Genomic DNA, 24475 nt, shown 5'->3' with positions numbered 1-24475 from the left:
GATGGTAGGCATAAGGTTCTTGCCATGCAGGCAAGTTCTCCACAGAACTTAAGATACCACCGTGCCGATCAGATATTAGACAGATACCGGAACGCTGTTTGACAACGTGCTCTTTCATATGGTTCAAAAACAACGTCCACGTCTCTTGGCTTTCATTGGCACAAATAGCAAAAGCTAGAGGAAATATCTGTCCATTAGCATCTACTGCCACGGCTATCAACAGCTTGATATCGTACTTCCCATAGACATGAGTGTCGTCTATGGATATTACGGGCCGACAATGCGAAAAACCATCAATTGCTGGTTTAAACGCCCAGAACACATAATTGAATATATATTCTGGTTTACCCAGACTCCGCTCAAGCTTCCATTCAACAACCGTCCCGGGGTTAAACTGCTGCAGTGCAGCCATGTACCTAGGCAGATCTGCAAATGACTTATCCCAGTTACCATAGACAATTTCAAACGCTCGTTTGCGTCCGAGGTATGCCTTTCTTTTAGTAATGGTATGGCCATGTTCCTGGTGGACTGCTGTAATGCACTCTTTGATTTTATACCTTATGGACGCTTCGATGTGTGGAAAAAGAACAAGAGAAATCAAGTCAATATCCAAGTTGAAGTGATTCCCGTTGAATGTGTCTATTTCGCATGTGTGGGTGGGAATGTATTTACCCACTTTCCACAGACCTTTCTTCTTCTTGCTCGCACGCAACATCCAATGACATGGCCAAAACCACCTGCGACAAACAACCTTGTATACAACCGGACTTGACTCCCATACAGTCATCTCACGACACTCCTTTACGTTGTGCATTTTACAAGCCCTGCTTAGGCGCGCTTTATCAAGAAAAAGCATGCCCTTTGCTAGCACCGTCGGTCTAGACTCATCCCACATTGCTGTCCGAATTTCATCAAAATTCCTTGTGAGAGCTTCCACATCTGGCATGCTTGGCAAGTTATCAAGGTAAGGAATCTCCCTTGAATGAAATGACACTTGGGACTCGTACACTCACCATCTGGGGGGGGGGGGGGTGGAGCATACTCTCTCGTCAAATTAGGTCCTTCCTTCTCATCCTCCTTATCACCATCCTCACGAGGAAAGGGTGTCTCGTCTCCAGATTCATCAGCATTGTTGGCGTAATCACTGTTCTCTTCCTCACTCTGTGCATCTGCCAGATCCCGTTTTAATACGTCGTCTTCGGCAATTGACTGAGTACATTTGGTTCAACTTGCTCGTTTTCACTGCACAATCAACAAAATAATAAGATACTGAATTTAATAAATACTTTCCATGTAGCTGTATCACTTCACTTACAAGTTGTAATGTGATGAAATTCCATGATGGACATTTTCATTTAGCTGATGGCTCCCGGATGGACCACCATGATCCAACACACCAAAACTATGCTTGGGTTCATAATTTGTAAAATTCATATCCGGCCTGTACCCCCTGTTAAATATATGAGCGTTAATTCAAATTCAATACAACAAAAATGTACATCGTAAACACAATGGAAAATTGAAGCTTACCACTCGTCTTGTGAATTATGTGAAGCAGGCAGGGATAAGTTTAAATCAAGGAAAACTCTTTCATCCGGAACCTGTCTGGCAAAAACTCCTCCAGAATAACCACCCGATGACTGGGGGTTATCCGGAACCTGTCCGGCCACCTCATTGTTTGGAACGTCTTCGACCTTGACGTACATATCCAACATTTTGATTACAAGATATTCCCGGTATTCATCCGGAGTCCTCAAAAAATCTCTCAAAGTTTCATCATCGTAGATGTTTAACTCCGAGTAAAAAGCAGCCCCTTGCGGAGTGACGGAATACGAATATCTTCTGGTTACTTTAAGTATCACTGAACGTTTCCTCACACCCATTTTTTGCATAACAACGATATCAATTTATCGTACTCCGTTGTAAGTGGTAATTTAACAACTTCACCCCCCCAATATAATGAAACTCTTATTCTACGCTCTTCAGACATTACGGAAAAAATGCTTAAGAATTTAACAACAAGAAAATATTGAATGGGAGTTGGAATTTTTTGTGAAAGAATTTTCCTAAATTCCTAACCACTTTATATAGGAAATGGCTAGCCCGGGATATGGAATTTTTTTGACGTATAGCGTTCTTTAAATAGACGCTATACTCATTTAAATTACTGTTATGTCAGTTAAATTATTGGTGGGTCCATAATCAGGGTATAACGTTTTGTTTCTGGACGCTATAGGTATGGCGTATGAAATGAAGACGCTACGCAGTCACGTCAAATCGTCAGGCAGTATAGCGTCTAAATACAAGACGCTATACCTTAATGGCAAAAGTTACCGTTAAGGTATATCGTCTTGTATTTAGACGAGTATACATAGAAAGGTAATTTTTTTTATACTTATTAATGTATTTTGAGTCCCAAAAAATAATATTTAGGTTCCGGACTCTATTGTGCATACCTCTGACCTCACCACATGGGACTTTCCCTCCAATTTTCATGAAAAAATAGTCACACACAACAAAAGGGAATAGTAACAGTAGGAAAAAAGATTGTTATTTTATTTTATGGTGAATAAGTTGCAACTCCAAGAAAAGTTTTACCACAACAGTTCCTGAGAACTTCAACAAGACTCAGATGGATGAGCCTCAACACAATATTCATTTTTCTCTCAATCCATAGTTGAACTTGACTGGGATATTTAGTTAAACCAAAAGGCAGCAATCCTTCATAGAAAGAGCTTACATTCACTGAATTTAAGCAAGATTAGCACTTGCAGCTGCATGAGACTCCTAAGCTGGAGAGAAAAGAGCAGACAAATATTGGTTAAAAATTTCAGGAAGTTTTGCACCAGCCTTTTTATTTTCTAACTAAAACAAAAGTTCCTTTATCTTTGTCTAGTTAGGTAAGGAAAGGCAGGGAAGAACATGCTAGCAGACGATTTCAGAATCTTCCATATATACCTAGCTTTCTCAAGGGTCTGTTTGGAAAGCCGCTGGGTAATCGGAATTGGTATAATTATTAGGATAGTAATTACACGACCTAGTAATTAAATAATATTATAATTATGACGACCTGTTTGTTTGTCTTAGTGTATTACAAGTATACTATTTGGTTGTACAAGTGTAATTACATAGTTATATTAAATTTTAAATATAAAATTAATTATCAAAAATTAAATGTTAAGCTTAACAAATATATGCCTTTATAAATAATACTCCCTCCGTTTCAATTTATGTGAATCTATTTGACCGGGCACGAAGTTTAAGGAAAGAAAGAAGACTTTTGAACTTGTGGTGTAAAATGAGACACATATATTTTGTGTGGTTATAAATCATTGCATAAAGGTAAATTGTTTCCAAATAGGGAAATGGGTCATTCTTTTTGGCACGGACTAAAAAGAAAATTGATTCACATAAATTAAAACGGATGGAGTATTAAATTTGACATTTACGATAGATATTGTTTATTGAAAATATATTAATTAATAATCATATATTTGTAAGTAATATTGTAAAAATAATCCATATATATGTTTCAAATTAATAATATTTTACTTTAATCATTATAAAAACTAAAAGTACATATATTTTGTAAGAACCCCATGGACTGCATGCTTGATAAGGTCCTTAATATTTATAAATATAATGCCATAACGTTTACTCTAATGTTTTACGAAAAAATAATCTATCAATTCGAACTGAAAATTGAATGGAATGCAATCTGAATTATTAAGTAAATACTACTAAAGCAAATAAAATGGAAGCGAAATACAACATGTATTCAAAATCCAAAAAAAATTAACATAATACTCTTTTGTTAAATTACAACATAACATAAAATAAGTTTCAACATAATTTAAGTAAATATAATTTAAAATAAAATAAAAATATAAGTCTATAACCTCATTTAACAATGAGATTCTACTTTAATGACACCACTCATTATATGCTATGTTTATTAATGATTTATTATTTCTAATATTAGGAGGAGTAGTTTCAAAAGCAGAATAATAGCACAATTATGCAAAATGAAGAAAATAAAAGAACAAAAAATATGAGCAACTATATGGAATCACAAAAATTAAAAGTTGGAAAATGAGAATGTTATTTAAATATTAAAAAATAATCTAATTATTTTCACATAGTTAAGTTTGCATATAACGTCATCCATAACAAAGTTCAACTTTAATGACATCACTCATTATAAGTCAAGTTTGTGAATGACTTAATTTTTCTAAGATTACTGGGTATAATTTTTTAGAAAAATAAGAATTATAACATAGCTAAGTGTAATAAAAAATAAATAAAAATAATTAAAAAGAAATCAAATATGAGAAATTATGTAGAAATACGTGAAGTAGAGGTTGAGAAATGAGAAATAAAGAGATAAAAATAAATAATATAAAAAATAATATTTGAAAAAAAAGAATTATAAAAGTTAAAAAATAAATTTTAAAGAAAAAAAGGATAGAAACAAAAGAAAAAAGATTCAAAAACATAACCTGGACCCTATGGTTCACATCGATTACCCTTAGAATTCAGGTAATTACCAGCAATTTCCACCTCCCCCTTGAGAATTGTAGATTGTAATTACATCCCCTCATTGTCACGACCCTGAATTTCCACCCTCGGTACCGTGATGATGTCTAACATTTCACTTGTTAGGAAAGCCAACGTTGGAATACCATTAAGTCATTTTTAACAAATCAAATTAACTGATGTCAATTAAAACTGAAATAACTGTAATAGAACTACCAAAATATCTAAATACAACCCAGAACTGGTGTCACAAGTGCACGAGCAACTAGAATAATACAGATAATGGTCTGAATGAAAGTAAAACTGTCTGAAAAGGAATAAACAGCTAGGATAAAGTAGAAGGGTACTTCAGGGCTGCGAATGCCAATCAACTGTACCTCAAGTCTCCGTCAGATGTCCGATCCGAGCAATCTACTAACCGCTGCTGGGACCGACTCCAAAGTTTGCACAAGAAGTGCATAGTGTAGTATGAGTACAACCGACCACATATACTCTGTAAGTGCCGAGCCTAACCTCAACGAAATAGTGACGAGGCTAAGGCGGGTCACTTACAATAACCTATACGCAGTACAATAATAATGACAAGAAAGGAAATACAGGAAAATAAAGCAGCTAACTCATGACAGTAAACTCAATCCTCGAAAATCAGTAAAACTAGGAATACCAATCCTTAGAATCTCGTATGTAACACCGAATGCAACAGAATACAAACCGCTACGGCGTGCAACCCGATCCCACCGTACAAACATGATTCTCCCTTAACCATATCAATATCAATAATAACAAGTAAAATATGTTGCAACGCGCAACCCGATCCCATCATATAATCAAGAGTCAATATCATAATCCTCCCTTATTTCACCATATCAATCCTCCCTTATTTCACATGTTGCGGCGTGCAACCTAATCCCACCATATCAATATCAATCCTCCTTTATTCTACCCATTGCGGCGTGCAACCCGACCCATAAACACTAATCAATAAATTAAATCAATTCAACAACTCGAACCATAAGGATCTCTACGATTAACGAATATGAAAGAAGAACCATGAAGGAAATCTCATACCAAAGGAAGAATTGCTATAATTAGTACTAAGCAGCAAGACAAGTCAAATAAACGACAACTAAAGGGTACAAGTAAGTCAATTAGGGCAAGTAGAAGTTAATCATGGAAGCATAGAGAAACTAGCATTTTTAATACTAGAATAAAAAAAATGACAAGTAGCAATTGAAGCATGTAATAGTTGAGACATGGAATAAAATAATCAATGAAATGTGGAAAAAAATGGAAACAAGTATTTTTAACGGTGTATATACACCCGTCACCTTGCATATACGCCGCTACACAAGTAATTCACATAGCACATAGCTCAAGGGTTCCTAATTTCCTCTAATCAAGGTTAGACACAATACTTACCTCGCTCTGCAAGCAAATCAAAGCTCTACTGGTGCCTTTCCTCTAAAATTCGCCTCCAAACCAATTGAATCTAATCAAAATCGACTCAATAACATCAAATAATGCTAGAGAAATCACTTACAAGACATAAAGTTAATATCTTCACACTTTTCCCAAAGAGTCAACAAAAGTCAACCCTGGGCTTGCTAGGTCAAAACCCTAGATTCGGACCAAAACCCATTTAGCCATTCACCCTCAAGCCCGAGTATGTAAATAGTTTCGAAATTCGACCTCAATTTGAGGTCTAAATCCAAAATTTCCAAAACCCCCCAATTATTCTCAAATCCCTAATTTTCTACCGTAATGGCTAGAAATTAGTGGATGATGATGGAAATGGAAGAATATAAGTTAAATTACACTAACCTATGAAAGGGTGATGAAATTTCTCCTTCAAATCACCTCTAGGCCGAGCTCTAGTGAAAAGCTGGTGAAAATAGGTAAAATCCCGTATTTGGAATGTTTTAAGGTCTAGGTGTTAGGCCTTCTTCGCGTTCGCGAAGGGCCTTCCGCGTTCGTGATGCACAACGACCCAAATGGCCTACGCGTTCGCGACTTTCCTCACGTGTTCGCGAAGGATTTCCCCCCAAGCCTTCGCGTTTGCGAGCTAGGGCTCACGTCGCGTAGAGCAACCCATAGCCCCCCCTTCCCAGGTCCCTCAATACTACGCATTCGCATAAGGCTGTCCGCATTCGCGAAGGGCAACCCTCCAAAGCTTCACGTTCGCATACCAGGCATCGCGTTCGCGATGATTAAATCCACCCCAGTCCCAAAACTACTTTTTGCGATCGCGGGAGTATCTTCGCAATCGCTAAGAAGTATGCACCAGAAATCAGCAGAAGCTAAACTAGCATTTACTCCTAAGTTCAAAAACATCCGCATGCAATCCGAAACTCACCCGAGCCCTCCGGGCTCCAAACCAAACTTGCACATATGTGTAAAAACATCATACGAACTTGCTCGCACGATCAAAACACCAAAATAACACCTAAAACTTCAAATTGGATACCAAAACAAAAGAAATTTGCAATGAAGCTTAAGAACATGCCATTTGTCAACCGGACGTGCGAATCACGTCAAATCAACTTCGTTTTGCACCAAATTTTGCAGACAAGTCATAAATACTGAAATGAACCTATACCAAGTTCTGGGACTGACATTCGAACCCGGTAGCATCAAAGTCAAACTACGGTCAAACTTATGAATTCTTTAAACCTTTAAGCTTCTAGTTTTGAACATATTATGATAAATCAAGTCAGGGACTTCCGAATTCGATTTCGAGCATACGCCCGAGTCCCCAATCACGATACGGACCCATCGGGACCGTCATAATACTTATCCAGGTCCGTTTACACAAAACATTGACCGTAGTCAACTAAAATGAGTTTTAAGGCACGATTTCATATTTTCATTAATTTTCTCATAAAAACCTTCTGGAAAAAGGACACGAGCTGCACACCCATATCGAGGAAGGCTAAACGGAGTTATTCGAGGTCTTGGAATACAAAAATGAAGGGTAAAACTATAAATGACCTATCGGGTCATCACATTCTCTACCTCTAAAATAAACGTTCGTCCTAGAACGGACATAGAAAAGTACCTGGATTGGTAAAAAGGTATGGATATCTACTCCACATGTCCGGCTCGGACTCCACGTGGCTGCCTCGATCGGCTGACCTCTCCACTACACCTGAACTGAAGGATAACTCTTAGACCTCAACTACTGGACCTGCCGGGCTAGAATAGCCACTGGCTCCTCCTCATAAGTCAAATCCTTGTCCAATTGAACTGAGCTGAAATATAACACATGGGACGGATCACCGTGATACTTTCGGAGCATGGACACAAGGAACACTGGATGAACTGCTAATAAATGAGGTGGCAATGCGAGCTTGTAGGCCACCTCACCCACTCTCTCCAGAATCTCAAAGGGTCCGATATACATAGGGCTCAACTTGCCCTTCTTCCCAAACCTCATCACGCCCTTCATGGGTGAAACCGGGAGCAATACCCTCTCTCCAAACATGAATGCAACATCACGAACTCTACGGTCGGCATAACTCTCCTTCCTAGACTGAGCGGTGCGAAGTCGATACTAATAATCTTGACCTTATCCAAGGTATCCTGTACCAAATCTGTACCCAACAACCGAGCCTTCCCCTGCACGAACCACCCAACTGGCGAGCGGCATTGCCTCTGATGTAATGCCTCATAGGGAGCCATCTGAATGCTCGACTGGTAGTTGTTGTTGTAGGCAAAATTCGCAAGCGGCAAGAACTGATCTAAGAACTCCCAAAATCCATAACGCAAGCGCGAATCATATCCTCCAATATTTGAATAGTGCACTCAGACTGCCCATTCATCTTGGGATGAAATGATGTACTCAACTCCACCAACTCCACCCACATGCCTAACCCACACTGTACAGTCCTCCAGAAGTGCAAGGTGAACTACGTACCTCGATCAGAAATGATAGACACAGGCACACCGTGAAGACGGGCGATCTTGCGGATGTAGATATCAGCTAACCGATCTGAAGAATGGGTAACTGCCACTGGAATGAAATGTGCTGACTTGGTCAACCTATCCACAATGACCCATACCACGTCGAACTTCTTCTAAGTCCGTGGGAGTCCAACAACAATATCCATAGTGATACGCTCCCACTACCACTTAGGAATCTCTAGCCTCTGAAGCAAACCACCAGGCCTCTGATGCTTATACTTCACTTGCTGACAGTTTAGGCACCGAGCTACATATTCCAATATGTCCTTCATCATCCTCCTCCACCAATAGTGCCGCATCAAGTCCTGATACATCTTGGCGGAACCTGGATGAATGGAGTACCGCGAATTGTGGGCCTCTTGAAGAATCAGCTCATGCAAACCATATACATTGGGCACACATAGCCTGCCTTGCATCCGTAACACACCATCATCCCCAATAGTGACCTCATTTGCATCGCCGTGCTGAACCGTTTTCTTAAGGACAAGCAAATGGGGGTCGTCATACTGACGCTCTCTGACACGATCATAAAGAGAAGACCAAGAAACCACACAAGACAAAACTCGACTCAAATTAGAAATATTCAATCTAACAAACTGGTTGGCCAAGGCCTGAACGTCCAATGCTAATGGCCTCTCCGTTGCCGGTAGATATGCTAAACTGCCCAAGCTCTCTACCTTTCAACTCAAGACATCGGCCACCACATTGGCCTTTCCGGGATGATATAGAATGGTGATATCATAGTCCTTAAGCAACTCCAACCACCTCCGTTTTCGCAAGTTAAGATCCTTTTTTTGAACAGATGCTGCAGACTCTGGTGGTTGGTATAGACCTCACAAGGGACACCGTACAAATAGTGCCGCCAAATCTTCAAGACATGAATAATAATTGCTAATTCAAGGTCATGGACAGGATAGTTCTCATCATGCACCTTCTGCTGTCTATACGCGTAGGCAATCACCCTACCGTCTAACATCAACACCGTGCCGAGACCAATACGTGATGCATCATAGTACACAGTATAAGACCCCGAACTCGTAGGCAACACCAACACTGGGGCTGTAGTCAAAGCAGTCTTGAGCTTTTGAAATCTCTCCTCACACTCCACAGTCTACCTGAACGAAGCACCCTTCTGGGTCAATCTATTCATTGGTGAAGCAATAGACAAGAAACCCTCTACAAATCAACGGTAATACCTTGCCAAATCAAGAAAACTCCTGATCTCCGTAGCAGAAGACGGTCTGGACCAACTCTACACTGCTTCAATCTTCTTCAGATCTACCTTAATCCCCTCACTAGACACTACATGACCCAAAAATGCCACTGAATCAAGCCAGAATTCACACTTTGAAAATTTTACATACAACTTTTTTTGTCTCAAGGTCTGAAGCACGATCCTCGGGTGCTGCTCATGATCCTCCCAACTCTGCAAGTAAACCAGAATGTCGTCAATAAACACAATGACGAATGAGTGAAGATAGGGCTAGAATACACTGTCATCAAGTGCATGAATACTGCTGGGGCATTGGTCAGCCCAAATGACATCAAAAGGAACTTGTAATGGCCATACCGAGTCCTGAAGGCAGTCTTTGGGATATCCGGCTCCCAAATCTTCACCTAATGATAGCCTGAACGCAAGTCAATCTTTGAGAATACTATGGCATGTACTTGATCAAATAGGTCATCAATGTGTGGCAATGGATACATGTTCTTCACCGTAACCTTGTTCAACTGGCAATAATCAGTACACATACACATAGAACCATCCTTCTTCTTTATAAACAAGATCGGAGCACCCCAAGGTGATACACTGGGCCGAATGAAACCCTTATCAAGCAACTCATGCAACTGCTCCTTAAAATCCTTCAACTCTGCTAGGGCCATACGATATGGTGGAATAGAAATGGTCTGAGTGTCCGGTAACAAATCAATACCATGATAGGGCGACAACTAGTCCATCAATCAAGAATAGCATGATAGGGCGACAATCATCTATGCCTAAAATAACATCAAAATCTACTATACTGAGCAACAATAGATCGGCTCTGGTCTCAAAACCACCAAGAACAACTAAACACGATCGATACACTTGGTCAACAACAATGGAATCTCCCACAAGCATGGACACATAAATAGAAGAACTCAAAGAATCACGGGATATATCAAAATATGGAGCAAAGTAAGACGATACATAGGAATAAGTGGATCCTGGATTAGGGGTTCTGCTTCGTACATGAGAGAGAAAGGTGTCTCTCCTGTGCTTGACTTGGTCGTTGTTCGGTATGCCGACAACAGTCCCGATAACTCTTCGGGCCATTTGCTTTTAGCTGCTTCGAATCTCTTTTTAAGAATTTGAATAATCACTTTGTTTGTTGATTTTGCTTGGCCGTTTGCGCTCGGGTGGTATGGTGATGATGTGATTATTTTGAATTTCAAGTCTTCAAGGAGTTTTATGACCTTTGCGCCTATAAATTATGGCCCGTTGTTACAAGCTATCTCTTTTGGTATCCCGAACCTACAAATTATGTTCTCCCACAGGAAATCAACCACTTTACGCTCGCCAGTTTTCTGGTAAGGACCTGATTTAACCCACTTAGAAAAGTAGTCCATTAAAATCAAAACAAATCTTACCTTACCGGGAGCCGGCGACAGCGGACCAACTATGTCCATCCCCCATTTCATGAATTGTCAGGGTGGCAAAATCAAATGCAATAGATCTGACGGTTGATGCACCAATTGTGCATGGCGTTGACACTTATCACATTTATGAACATAAGCCTTAACTCCTTGTTCCATCCGGGGCCAGTAGTATCCTGCCCTAGTTAGCTTTAATACCAAGGAATCCGCACCTGAGTGATTTCCACATATTCCTTCGTGAACTTCTCTCATGATGTAATTAGCCTCGGAGGCTGCTAATCATTGGGCCAACGGGCCTTGGAAAGATTTTCTGTACAATTGGCCTCCCCTGAAGTAGTAACGAGCTGCTTTAGTGCGTAGTACCCGAGATGCCTTGGGATCTTCGGGTAGTTTTCCATGCTCAAGATAGTTGATGATCTCATTTCTCTAGTCCCAGAAAAAATTGGTCACATTTACTTTATAATAACCGTCCACATCCAATACCGAATGCATAAGATACACGATCGTACCAGAGTTTGACCCCTTCATTTTCGTGGACGATCCCAGATTAGCCTATATGTTCGCTTCCGCATTTTCTTCTATCGGGATGTGGGTGATTGATCATTCCCTGAACCATGCGAGCAGATTCTAGACTTTTACTACATATTGTTGCATGTGTTACTCTTTGGTGTCGAAGATCCTGTATACCTGATTTACTACTAATTGGGAATCACATTTGATTTTGATGATCTCGGAGTCCAGTCCCCGGGCCACTTCAAGTCCTGCAATCAAAGCCTCATACTGTGCTTTATTGTTAGTCAAGGGAACAGTTCTTATGGTCTACGTCATGGTCTCTCTCGAGGGCCTAATTAACACTACCCTGAGCCCGAACCATTTCATGTTGGAAGCTCCATCCATGAACAAGTCCAGACTCCCAATGTCGATTCGGACACCATTATCGCTTCTTTAGTGGCCAAAGGCTGCAGTCCAAGACTGAAATCGGCCACAAAGTCGGCCAAAACTTGTTACTTGATCCCAGTCCTAGGTATATACTTTATGTCAAATTCACTTATTTTGACTGCCCATTTGGCCAGTCGACCTGAAAGTTCAGGTTCTTGAAGGATATTCCGCAAGGGAAAGGTTGTCACCACGGCTATCGGGTGACATTAAAAATAAGGCCTAAGCATTCGAGTGGCGACTACGAGAGCTAAGGCTAATTTTTTGAGATATGGGTAGCAAAATTCGACTCCCGTTAAAATTCTACTAAAATAGTAGATAGGAGATTGCGTGCCTTCATCTTCACGGAATAAAACGGCACTTACTGCTACCTCTGAGCTCTAACTAAATCAGCAACTGTTCGTCTTCCTCCGATTTCGATAATAATGGAGGGCTCGATAAATACCTTTTCAAATCTTTCAGATCCAGCTGGCATCCCGGAGTCCATTCAAAGTTGTTGTTCTTCTTCAGAAGTGAGAAGAAGTGATTGCACTTTTCTGAATTCCGGGAAAAGGACATGCTTTAAGTGGTCAGTCTTCCTGTTAACCTTTGAACCTCTTTCACATTTGATAGCTGGTCGCGCATGTCCTCGATGGCTTTAATTTTATCGGAGTTGACTTCGATCCCCCTTTGTGACACCAGGAACCCAAGAAGTCGCCGGAGCTGACCTCGAATGCACATTTTTCGGGGTTAAGCTTCATGTTGTGCTTCCTTAGGATGTCAAAGGTTTCTTGGAGATGTTTATGATAATCACATGCGTTTAAAGACTTAACCAGCATATCATCTATGTAAACTTCAATTGTTTTCCCTATTTGTTTTTCAAATATTTTGTTTACAAGCCTCTGGTAAGTGGCTTCGGCGTTATTAAGTTCGAAAGGCATCATATTATAGCAATATGTGCCAAAGTTTGTTATGAACAAAGTTTTTTCTTGATCCTCCGGATTCATTTTGATTTGGTTGTACCCAGAATAGGCATCGAGTAAACTCATCAACTCGTGCCCGACTGTCGCATCAATCATTTGATCAATGTTTGGCAATAGGAACGAGTCTTTTGGGCATGCCTTATTCAGATTCTTATAATCTACGCACATGCAAATTTTATTATTCTTTTTTTGAACTACTACTACATTAGCTAGCTAGTCAAGATACTTTACCTCCCAGATTGAACCGATATCAAGCAATCGAGTTACCTCTTCTTTGACAAATTTGTTTCTGATGTGGGCAATAGGGCGTTTCTTCTGCCTTACCCGATGGATGTTAGGAGCCAGGCTTAACTTGTGTACGGACACCTCTGGCGGAATACCTGTCTTACATGCAACCATGTAAAATAGTCAACATTAAATTTAAGAAATTCTATAAATCCTGACCTGAACTTGGGGTTTAATCCTGTCCCCAAGTGAAATTTCCTCTCCAAGAATTTCTCAAACAATGCGACTTGCTCGAGTTCTTCCACTGTGGATTTGGTTGCGTCCATTTCTTCTGGTACCTAGAAATATCTCGGTACCTGATAGGATTCCGACGACTCCTCCACCTTGTTGACTTTGTTCGGCTCAGGAGCAGGTGTCGATTCCTACAATTGATATGTTGCATGCTCCTTCCCTTTGCTATTGGAAATCGAGATTGCGTTCATCTCTCTTGCCGCCGGTTGATCCCTTCTTATTTGTTTAATTCCCTCTAGAGTTGGGAATTTCAGAAGTTGGTGGTATGTTGACGGCACAACCTTCATCTCGTGTAGCCATGGTCTTCCAAGAATAATGTTGTAACTCATATCACCGTTTACTACTTCAAACAGGGTCATCTTCACGACCCCTTCGACGTTTGTGGGCAGTAGGATCTCCCATCGGGTTGTCTCACTTGCTAAGTTGAACCTAGCAAGGAGCTTTGTGGCCGGAATGATGCTTCCAGTCAACTTGGCTTGCTCTAACACTCTCCATTGGATGATATTGGCTGAACTTCCTGGGTCCACCAAAACACGTTTAATTTTAAAATCTAAAACATTAAGAAAAATTACCAAGGCATCGTTGTACGGTAGTAGGAGTACATCTACGTCCTCCTCCATGAAGGTGATATCGTCCTCGGTGACTTCCTAAAGTCTCTTTCTATGGGTCACCTATACCTTTGTCTTTTTCGCTATCGAAAAAGTTACACCATTAATCTGGTTCTCCCCGAAAATCATGTTGATCGTTAGGTGAGGAGGATCTTCTCCTGCTTTTGAGGGTTTCGCGTTATCTCGGTTGCGGCCGTAATTATTCTTAGCTCGGTCGCTTAAGAACTCCCTGAGATGGCTGTTTTTCAACAATGTTGCCACCTCCTCGCATAGATGACGGCAGTCCCCAGTTCGGTGGTCGTTAGTCCCATGGTATTCGCACTATAGGGTCGGATCTCATCGGCCTCAGGAACTATGCTTCCTTAATGATCCTCATCGTCGATACCAATTACACTATGCTAACCTTGAAGTCATATTCGAACAATCTGGAGTAGGTGGAATCCCGGGAGCCCGATACCTCTTTGTCCTGTGACGATCTTTTATTCCTGCCACGATCAGCTCTCATATCGATAGCGAGTCTATCCACTAATCGGAAACCTCTTCCGCGTCTTTCGGCCCTTTCGTAGGGAAAAAATTAACCTCTAGAAGACTATCGATCTGTATCAAAATCATCCTTCAACTTTTTCTTATTCTTTTCTCAGTCCCGACCCTTGGTTGACACCGAGAAACCGAGCTGGTCATCCTCTATTCTTATCTTCGACTCGTAGCGATTGTAGAAATCTGCCCATGGTATTGGGTAGAACTCGAGCAGAGTTTCTTGCAGTTTCCGAGAAGCGTTTGAACTTCTCGGATTCAGCCCTTTAGTAAATGCCTTAGCTGCCCATTCGTCCGGCATGGCCGGTAGCAACATCCTTTCCTTCTGAAATCTAGTGACAAACTCCCACAACAATTCGAACTCTCCTTGCTCGATTCTTAATATGTCGGCCTTTCGGGCCTATACCTTCCTCGGCCCGGCATGGGCCTTGATAAAAGAATGCACGAGCATCTTGAAGGAATCTATTGAGTGCTCGGATAAAAGTGAATACCATGGCAGGTCCCCTTTCGTGAGGGTCTCCCTGAACTTCTTCAATAAGACTGATTCAATCTCGTGCGGAGATAAGTCATTTCCTTAACTACCGTTGTATATGTGGTGATGTGCTCTCGGGGATCTAAAATCCCAACATATTTAGGCACGTCAGGCATTTTGAACCGCTTCGGGATCAACTCCGGTGTCGCGCTTGGTTTGAACAACAACTAGGTGTATTTCTTTGAGTCCGGTCTTTTCAACACCGGCGGTGCGCCCGAGATTTGATCCATTCGGGTGTTTATTTCCCTCACAAACTGCATGAGTTCGGTTTTAAAGGGATCATTCTCATTATTTTTTCCAGATCTGTTGTCGTTCCCGGCCCTGTCGAAGCCGACCTCGCCCATCAGGGTGTTGTTATCAACCCTTTGTGTTGTTTGGTTTACGGGAGCACCGGGAGGAACCGGAACTCTACCATTCGCGTTGTTGGAAGCACCCGACAATGCTTGCTTCAACTCTATCATGACCTGATCTTGTCGTGAGAGATGGCCCATAATAGCCCTTTGTTGCTCCCTTAAGATTCTCACCGTTTCCACAACGTGCCCGACTTCAGTATCATCAGGAGTTGCCTCTCAAACGTGTTGTGTATATTGTCCGCCATGGACTGGCGTGGATATGCCCTCCTTGTTACGGGTATCGCTGATCGAATCTTCTTGTTGAGGCTAACTTTCTTGGGCCTCAACGTGTGCGTGATGTTGACATCGTTATCTGCCATTTTTTTTAATGATTTTTTACTAAGAAACAAAGAATTAAATAGGCTAGTAACAGATGCTAGGATCAACCCAATAATACAATTGTCTAAGCCTCACGGTGGGCACCAAACTGTTTACCCATAAAACGGTACAGTTGAATTTGTATGTTGTTTATAAACAAGCAAATCGATTTGATCCCAAAATGATAAATAAATTAAATAAAAATGCAAGACTTAGCGTTGAAATCGAGATAAGACAGCAGATAGCTTGGTTATAGGAGCAGAGCTTCCGAAGGCAATAATAATAATACCAATAAACAAGAAATAAATTGTTATTAAGCTTAAAATAATGGGTAGCATTAATTTGTCAGAAAATTCATGTCCTCTGCAATAGCTGTTGAAGTTAATATTTATAGTTGCACATAGGGAATAAGATCCTAGGAACAAGCCCCTCTTAAATGACATATATGAGGGCCATTGAATAATGTGTAACGGCAGGCTATGAATGCAATAATTCTCTATAACGGACTATGTGTTTAATATTGCAGAATATTCTTTATTTAATGCTATCAGGTGGTAGACATTCGATTGTTTTCATTAGCAACATTCCCTTTGGGGGCTCTCTGGTGCCAATAGAAGTTGCTGCTCCCCGGTCTTGGTTTCCACCTGTCTCACTTTTCGTATGTCTCTGGTTCCACGTGTCGCTCTATTATACGAGTATTTAATATGAACCGATTTTACCCTATAAAGCCTTGCTATTTTGCTCTCAATTCTTGCTTAACTTCAGTGTGTGTGTGTGTCATCTATAAAAGAGACCACAAATGAAATATATAGAGTTAGTAGAATTAGGATTAACTAGAAACTTGATGCTTTACTCTTCCTTGGTGGAAGAGTTCTAATTAACTTCAATCTGTAACTCTTTCCTTATCTAGGATAGAATTCTCGTAAGGAGCCATTCTCCTCATCAATTATGTAACCTTTTCGTTCAGGGAATATCATATATAACCACTTATGCTTATCCCTTGCACATGCATGCCTTTTGCTTGAATCTGATCGTACCATGTTTACTCTGTCCATGAACCTGGTTTATACATATGTTCCTTGGTTAATCATCAAAACCAAAACCACTCAGGCCAACAGATAATGGAGTATGGAAAGATGCCTTCTGAAAATGGTATACCAATAATACTCACATGGAGACATGAAGGAAATGAAGTAGCTGTGGAGGGATCATGGAATGGATGGAAGACGAGGTATAATTATATTTAACCATTTTATCTTTCGTTTTGGTAATGGTGGTATCCAGGCTAGCTTGAGCGCACCTCGACTATTCCATTGGGTACCTTCTACCACCTACCAGAATAAATATTGGGTAACTTTGCCCACCAACGCATAGGTAGATAAGAAGAAATCACGCAGCATTTTAGCCTTTCTTGTTTTGAGAGGTCAGTTTGCTCTAAGCTTATTTGTTTAACAAAAAGATTTCAATCCATACACTAGAGATTACACGCAAAGAACAAACCAAGACTTCACCATCATGAAGATCAGAAGGTGTTGCCATCAGGGGACAATGGAGGCACGCTCTAGATTTTCCAAGTGATTGTGACGATATGGGAAAAGTATTTAGTGTCTTGGATTTGCAGGTATTCTTCTTGTGAGGTAGTTTGATTTTTAACTTGGAATAGGATACTCCTTACTGAAAGATTTCATCTAACTTGTTATATTGATAAATCGAGGTCACACTATCTAGTATTTCATATATGAAACATGACATGACACTGGTGAGTGGTGAAAGCCTAGCTAGATCAGAAAGGTAGTAATAAACTAGTAAGTCAGATTGACAAAATGGTGGTCTAAAGTTGGCTCAAGAGACTGCAACATATGGGGTTAATGGAGATTATCATGACAAGAACTATACTGAGAATAAGGACTTGAGTTAAAAACCAGCAGCTGGAGATAAGGTTGCAGTGCAGTCTCCTTAATCTTACTCTTCTTATTATTTGTAGCAAATTTTCTCAAATATTTTTGATTTGTTTCGACCATCATAATTTCAGAATGTTCCAACCATGCTTAACTATTCTCATATGTAGGTCAATTGACCAAACCACATTATCATATTCTCTTAATTATAACATATTTTTATTTTGTCATCTGTTTATCGTCGCCAAGGTTTACTTTGTTAGCTTCCACATGACACCTTGTTATTTTCGATCCCAACAAAATCCATATGAAGTAATGCATGTGAATTCTTATTAAAGGAAATTCTTCTTGTGCTGTAAATAAAGATATCATGCTAGCAATATCTAACGATCAAAATACTTCTTTCTTGTGGAACTGATGATTCTAAGTCTTGCTCAACATGATGAAGCCTGTAGATCAATATTTTACATTGAGAGATTGGAAATGGTTTCTTGCTATTGCTCTGCCCTTATGGTTTTTCGTTTACTCTACATTGTTCGCTTTTACTTATTGCGCTAATTTCTTTGGCAGGATATTATTCCAGATGTCCTGAATAACATCAGTACGTTGGCCAGAATCACCTCCATCCCCTGAATCAAGCTACAGCAATGCACCTTTCAGTTCAGAGGATTTTAATGAAAAGTTACCTGTTTTGCCGCATCTGCTACAACAGACACCCCCCAACCTACCATCTTCATTCGGGCATAGTATGGCGACACAGAAGCCTTTACCAGCCGTTATGATCCATCTTTACATCCAGAAAGGCTGCAATAATCAAATCAATGGTTGTACTTAGTTCTATAGATTTCGTGCTAAAGCTGTGTATTGAATTTCATGTTTTGTATCTCTAGAATGTTCCCTAGTCCCTTATATACAATGGGCTTATTGCCATAACACAAAGAATACAAAATACGCGCGGAAGTAAATAACTATAATGGTCCTGTGGCCCAACTACACTACTAACTAATTATAGCCCAAAATATAGTCCAAAACTGTCATGTAACTCCAACACCCCCCCCCCCAAGTTGGAGGGTGGGCGCACACCCAACTTGCTCGATAATAGACGATGCTGCAAACCTGTCAAGGTCTAGGTAAAAATATCAGCAATTTGTGAAGAAGTTGGAACATGAGATAAAGAAATGAGCCCATCAGCCAACTTGGTGCGAATAAAATGACAGTCCACTTCGATATATTTAGTACGCTCATGAAAGACAGGATTTTTGGCTATATGAATTGTAGCCTGGCTGTCACACAGAAGAGGAACAGGAGTAGTAAAGGGCACTCCCAGATCAGCCAACAATCGAACCACCCAAGCTAACTCTGCAACCACCTTACTCATGGCTCTGTATTCAGCTTCAGCGGAGGATAAAGAAACAATAGGCTGCTTTTTAGACTTCCTACTAATGAGGCTGCCCCCTAAATGAATGCAAAAACCAGTAACAGATCTTCTAGAAGTTGGAGAAGCAGCCCAATCACTATCATAGCTAGCCAGTAAGGAGAAATCAGAGAAGTTGTTAAGGAATACCCCATGATCAAGTGTACCCTTCAAATATCGCAAAACATGTAATGCACCAGTCATGGGAGGAATTCTAGGGGCCTGTAGGAATTGGCTTAGATGCTAGACAGTGAAGCACATATCAGGCCTAGTGTGAGTTAAGTAATTCAACTTCCCATCCCAACTAAACTCCTATACTTGTCAGTTTGAGGTAACAGATCCCCAACATCAGCATGTAGTTTAAGTGAAATATCTAAAGGAGCAACAACCTCAGAAACATCAGAACAATGATATTCATCAAGTAAATCATTAATGAACTTCTTTTGATGCAAAATAGCACCTGAAGAATGATAAAAAACTTCAATACCCAAAAAATAGTGAAGGAGTCCCAAGTCTTTAATTCTGAATTGCTCATCCAGAAATGACTTAAGAGCTGAAACCTCAGATAAATCATCACTAGTGAGTATGATGTCATCCACATAAACAACTATGAAAATAGTAGAGGACCGAGTCTTTTTAACAAATAATGAATAGTCATTCAAAGAGTGAGTATACCCTCTAGAGCAAAGAGCTTGTGATAACTTTGCATACCACTGACGAGATGCATGTCTAAGACCATAAAGAGACTTTTGAAGTTTGCATACCAAGGTGGAAGAATTGGAAGAAGCAACATCTAGGGATCCTTGATAAGTGGAGGAAAGTTCTCTTTTAATCTCAAAGAATTTAGTCCCACTAACAGTCCTATATCTGTTGTTTAATTGTTTCCAAATACTCTCAGTTGTTTCTGAATATTGTACACTTTCAGCAATGTCTGGGGATAAGAAATTGGTCAACCATGATATGACCATGTTGTTACATCTATCCCATTGTCTATACTGAGGAGAAGTCTCAGCAGGTTTAATGTATGAGCCATCTATAAATCCAATTTTGTTTTTATTAGACAACGAAACTATCATACTTCGCTTCCAACCCCCAAAACCTGTCCCAGAGAAAGGAACACTAACAAGAGATATGCCTGGCACATCAGAAGGAAGTAGAAACAAATGACTAGTAGGTTCAGGAACGTAAGGACCAATATTTGCACTGGAATCACCCATGATTTTCACGAAAAATACTCAAAAAGGGAGTTAATTTCCAACAAATCTTAATCTCCTAAAAACAGAATCAACAGATGCAAAAATAGGAAAGAGTGTACCAAACTTCTTCGCGACCTGAAGAAGTAAAAGGCCTTAAAGATTGCTTGAAGATTACTGAGAACTGAACCCTAGCTTTGAAGAAAATCCTCCAAAAACTCCAATTGATGAATGAATCGCACAAATTTTGCACAAAATTCTTAGATATCTATGACACTCCAACTCAATCGAGCAAAAGAAGCAGTAAAAAAAATGAAAAACAGGACGAAACTCCGACGACTAAGAGAGGATGAGAAAAATAAAGTAGCTAACGAACCAAAATCTCCAAGGGTAACATCGATGAAATTAGGAGATGAAGGATCGACGATTTCATGGCTCTGATACCATGTTAAGCTCAAAAATTGAGCGAAGTCGATGAATTCGTAGTTAAGGTTTAGGAGAGGAAGAGAATGAAGTGCTGAGCAAAAGCTGTCTATTGAATTTCATGTTATGTATCTCTAGAATGTTCCCTAGTCCCTTATATACAATGGGCTTATTGCCATAACACAAAGAATACAAAATACAAGCGGAAGTAAATAACTATAATGGGCCTGTGGCCCAACTACACTACTAACTAATTACAGCCCAAAATATAGTCCAAAGCTGTCATGTAACTCCAACATATACTTCCAATTTTTTCTGGAATTCAACTACATAATATATTTCCAGCTGAAGGTAGTGTTGTGTCCGGACCTGCTGCGACTGCCTAACAGGAGGGTCTGCCCTTGACAAAACTAAATGTAGACTGTTGCAATGAAAGGTGGACCACATGATGACCAATTTGTTCTTTGCATATATTTGAAATAAATAGGATTTAACTGGCATAAGCTTAAATGCAACGACATAGATCAACGAGGATTCATATAACGGACCTAACTTGCTTCAGATTGAGGTGTAGTATTTATTGTATGTCTGAATCAAAACTACTATACATTCATGAAGCTCTGCTCCCATGCCTTTTCTGCCTATGTAGCCCTATGCGTTAAAGAGTGATCTGCCAAGAGACTCAGAAAGCATCAAGTTTCTTGTTTACTCATATAACGATACAGTTAAATTTATACGTGGTTTATAGACAAGCGAATCGATTTGATCCCAAAAATGATAAATAACTTAAATAAGAATGCAAGACTTAGCGTTGAAATCGAGATAAGACAACAGATAGCTTGGTTCCGGGAGCAAAGCTTCCGAAGGCAATAATAACAATATAAATAAGCAAGAAATAAAATGTTATTGAGCTTTTGAACAGTATATAACATAAGTTTGTCAGAAAATTCGTCTCCCTTGCAATGATTATTTAAGTTACTATTTATAGCTGCATCTAGGGAATAAGGTCCTAGGATCAAAGTTCCCTTAAATGATTATTATGGGGCCCATTGATAAATGTGTAACGGCAGGCTACAAATATCATGTTCTCTATAACGGACTACGTATGTAATACTGCAGAATATTCTCCATTGAATGCTACCAGGTGGCATGCATTTATTTGTCTTTATGAGCAACATTTCCTTCGGGGAAAATCGAGATTATTGCCCCCGGACTTGATTTCCACTTGCCTTGCTCTTCATCTGTCTCCGGCTCCACGTGTCACTCTATTATGCGATCATTTAAAATGAGCATATTTTACCCTATACATTTCTCTTTCTGCTAAGCATGAACTTTGAAATATATTTGGAGTTGTAGATTTCAATCTACTTATTTTTTTATGGTTGCACACTCAGAGAGAGCTGAAGGGAAACTTACTTGATATGTATCAACAAAATATTTATCATCCTTTGATCATCTGAAGTTTCTGTTTTCTCCTCTTTTTTAACAAGGATGTAAGTCTTCCAGCAGAAATGCATCAAGAAAAAGGTGAAGATTATAAAAGTATTGGCCTACTCCAGTTATTGACTTACGTCTTCTGTTGGATGCTCAAATTTTTTCACATGATCAAAGATAACCATAGTCCGTTCTCATACTCGATCATATTCAAATACTTTCACAAAAGAACATCTGACAAGAGAACTGTATTTAGGCTTTTGCTCCTTTCAATTGTCAAAATGGAGGATACACATTACGGACGGTACCAGAACAGAATAACAAATGCAGCAATACTCTGCACCAACCAACTTGAAATTCGATATCTGCCTATGATACAGAAAATTATAAACAAAAAATTGTGTATTGAACTGGGGTAACTCTTATACATTGCAAACTCAGCTGAAGAAAAAGGTCAGTGCAGAATAAATAGAATCAGACATCCATAAGTCCTTCTTGCAACTCTCTGTGGATCAGTCTTTAATCATCTTATTGGAACCTTAATCCAACCATTAGCAAAAGCAATAGCCAAGATCACAAAGGGTGTTGACATTCCAAATATGATTATATAGGGAAGAGGTGTCATCATAGGGTTTTCCCCTGCTCTTTCTCCTGCTGTCTGCCAATACCTAAAACCAGGCAATCCCCTTCACTTACTTGTCTCAATAAACTAAAACTAATTCAGGAAAATTCGATCTTCTTGTCAAATATCTAATGTAAAAAAAAAAAAAAAAACAGTCTGGTGCATTAAGCTCCCACTATGCGGTTCGGGGAAGGGCCGGACCACAAGGTTCTATTGGACACAGCCTTACCCTGCATTTCTGCAAGAGGATGTTTCCACAGCTTGAACCCGTGACCTCCTGATCACAAGGCATCAACTTTACTAGTTACGCCATGGCTCACCTTCAGATATCCAATGTGCTCTTGACAAAATAATCAAAATCAAGAAAAGCAAAACAACTGATAATAAAAACAAGACAGAAATCAATCACTATATGGAAAACTTACTGTTCAGGTTCTTGTTCTTTAGTGATGAATTTCTTCTTGTCTTTCTTGACATCACCTTCTCCTCCCCCTATCAAGAATCACCAAAACCATCTTCTAATATCATAATAAACTATATACTATTAACTTGGTGAACTTAAATATTTAAACCAAACCTAATTTTGCAGAAACTCTGAAATGGTTTCCCCTTCTTTTCCATGAGCTTAAACTGAGGGGTTGTGGAGAAGGTGAAAAAAGTTCCCTTGATACAACTGCAAAGTTCATGCAAAGTGCAGAAGACACAGCCATTTTAGCTGCCATTTTTTGAAAAAAATCTGCAGATAATCTGTGGATGGATAGTGCTAGACCTTCAAATAAATATATCTTGTCACTTGTGGTCAAAATTTTAACTGAAGTGATATCTTTAGGATATTTCTTCTCAATAGTTATGTTCTATGTTATTATATTCAGGCTCTTCACATAGACCCCTAATGTTTATTAAACTGTCATTCAAACCCACGGATATCTTCTTCATCACCATTATTAGCCCAATTGTTGTTTTATTACCCACATTGGCTCATCTCTTTTAAAACCCCTATGGCTATACCCCACTTCCCTTTTTCCTCTGTCCCACATAAATTTTCCCTAATTCTAATTCCTTTCTTTCTTCTCTCACTTTCATTTATCAGATTTTACACTCTCTCACTTTTCCCCAAATTCAATTCTCTCATCATCTCCATCGCCAAAAATCCTAATCTTCCTCTTTTCTCTTTTCAAAATGTCACGACCCTATTTCTCTGAACCCGATCGTGATGACGTCTCTCGTGCAGACAAGGCCAGCCAACTAAACTCAATTTAGCTTTTTAAATAGTTAAACAACATAAAGCAGTCTAAAACATGATTTACTAATATTAAGTAGCGGATAATGTCAATAAAATGCGGAAGTACAACCCAAACATAGCCCAAATCGTGGTGTCACTAGTCGTGAGCACCTACCAAGGTCTGAATATGACAAGAGTCTAAAAATGTGCTAAATACAGTAATGGAAATGAGACGGAAGGAAAGCAGTGCTGCGAATGTCGTGCAGCCACCTTGCTAACTCCAACACTCCGCCTCCGAGCAATCAACACCCGCTACCGGGTTCCGAAATACCTGAATC

At 39.7% G+C, this 24475-nt stretch overlaps 1 protein-coding gene and 1 pseudogene across 2 annotated transcripts; one reads left to right on the top strand and one right to left on the bottom strand.

Annotated features, from left to right (window-relative positions):
- Positions 1–15817: 15817 nt before the first annotated feature.
- Positions 15818–18719, top strand: LOC109241613 (annotated as a pseudogene).
- A 3807-nt stretch (positions 18720–22526) lies between these two features.
- LOC109241615 lies at positions 22527–23736 on the bottom strand. Of its 2 annotated transcripts, none has more exons than XM_019408376.1 (3): positions 23493–23729; positions 23341–23407; positions 22527–22961 (listed from the first exon to the last, which is right to left on the bottom strand). In XM_019408376.1, exons 1-3 carry the CDS (start codon positions 23635–23637, stop codon positions 22817–22819), a joined length of 357 nt encoding a protein of 118 aa, XP_019263921.1. In that variant the 5' UTR covers positions 23638–23729; the 3' UTR covers positions 22527–22816. The 2 variants fall into 2 exon arrangements, with proteins under 2 accessions (XP_019263921.1, XP_019263922.1); XM_019408377.1 differs by lacking the exon at positions 22527–22961 and adding an exon at positions 23038–23255 and having other exon boundaries at positions 23493–23736.
- Positions 23737–24475: the final 739 nt, after the last annotated feature.

This window comes from Nicotiana attenuata, unplaced genomic scaffold (genome assembly GCF_001879085.1).
Source record: "Nicotiana attenuata strain UT unplaced genomic scaffold, NIATTr2, whole genome shotgun sequence".
Lineage (NCBI taxonomy): Eukaryota > Viridiplantae > Streptophyta > Magnoliopsida > Solanales > Solanaceae > Nicotiana > Nicotiana attenuata.
This window is presented reverse-complemented; position numbering and strand designations above follow the sequence as displayed.

Bases quoted from the DNA above. Each gene is read 5' to 3' on its own strand.
- LOC109241615 (XM_019408376.1), bottom strand. From the start codon at position 23,637: ATGGCAGCTAAAATGGCTGTGTCTTCTGCACTTTGCATGAACTTTGCA. The intron at 23,408-23,492 runs GTTTGGTTTAAA...GATTCTTGATAG, and splicing joins CAGAGTTTCTGCAAAATTAG to GGGGAGGAGAAGGTGATGTC. The intron at 22,962-23,340 runs GTAAGTTTTCCA...GCCTGGTTTTAG, and splicing joins AAAGAACAAGAACCTGAACA to GTATTGGCAGACAGCAGGAG.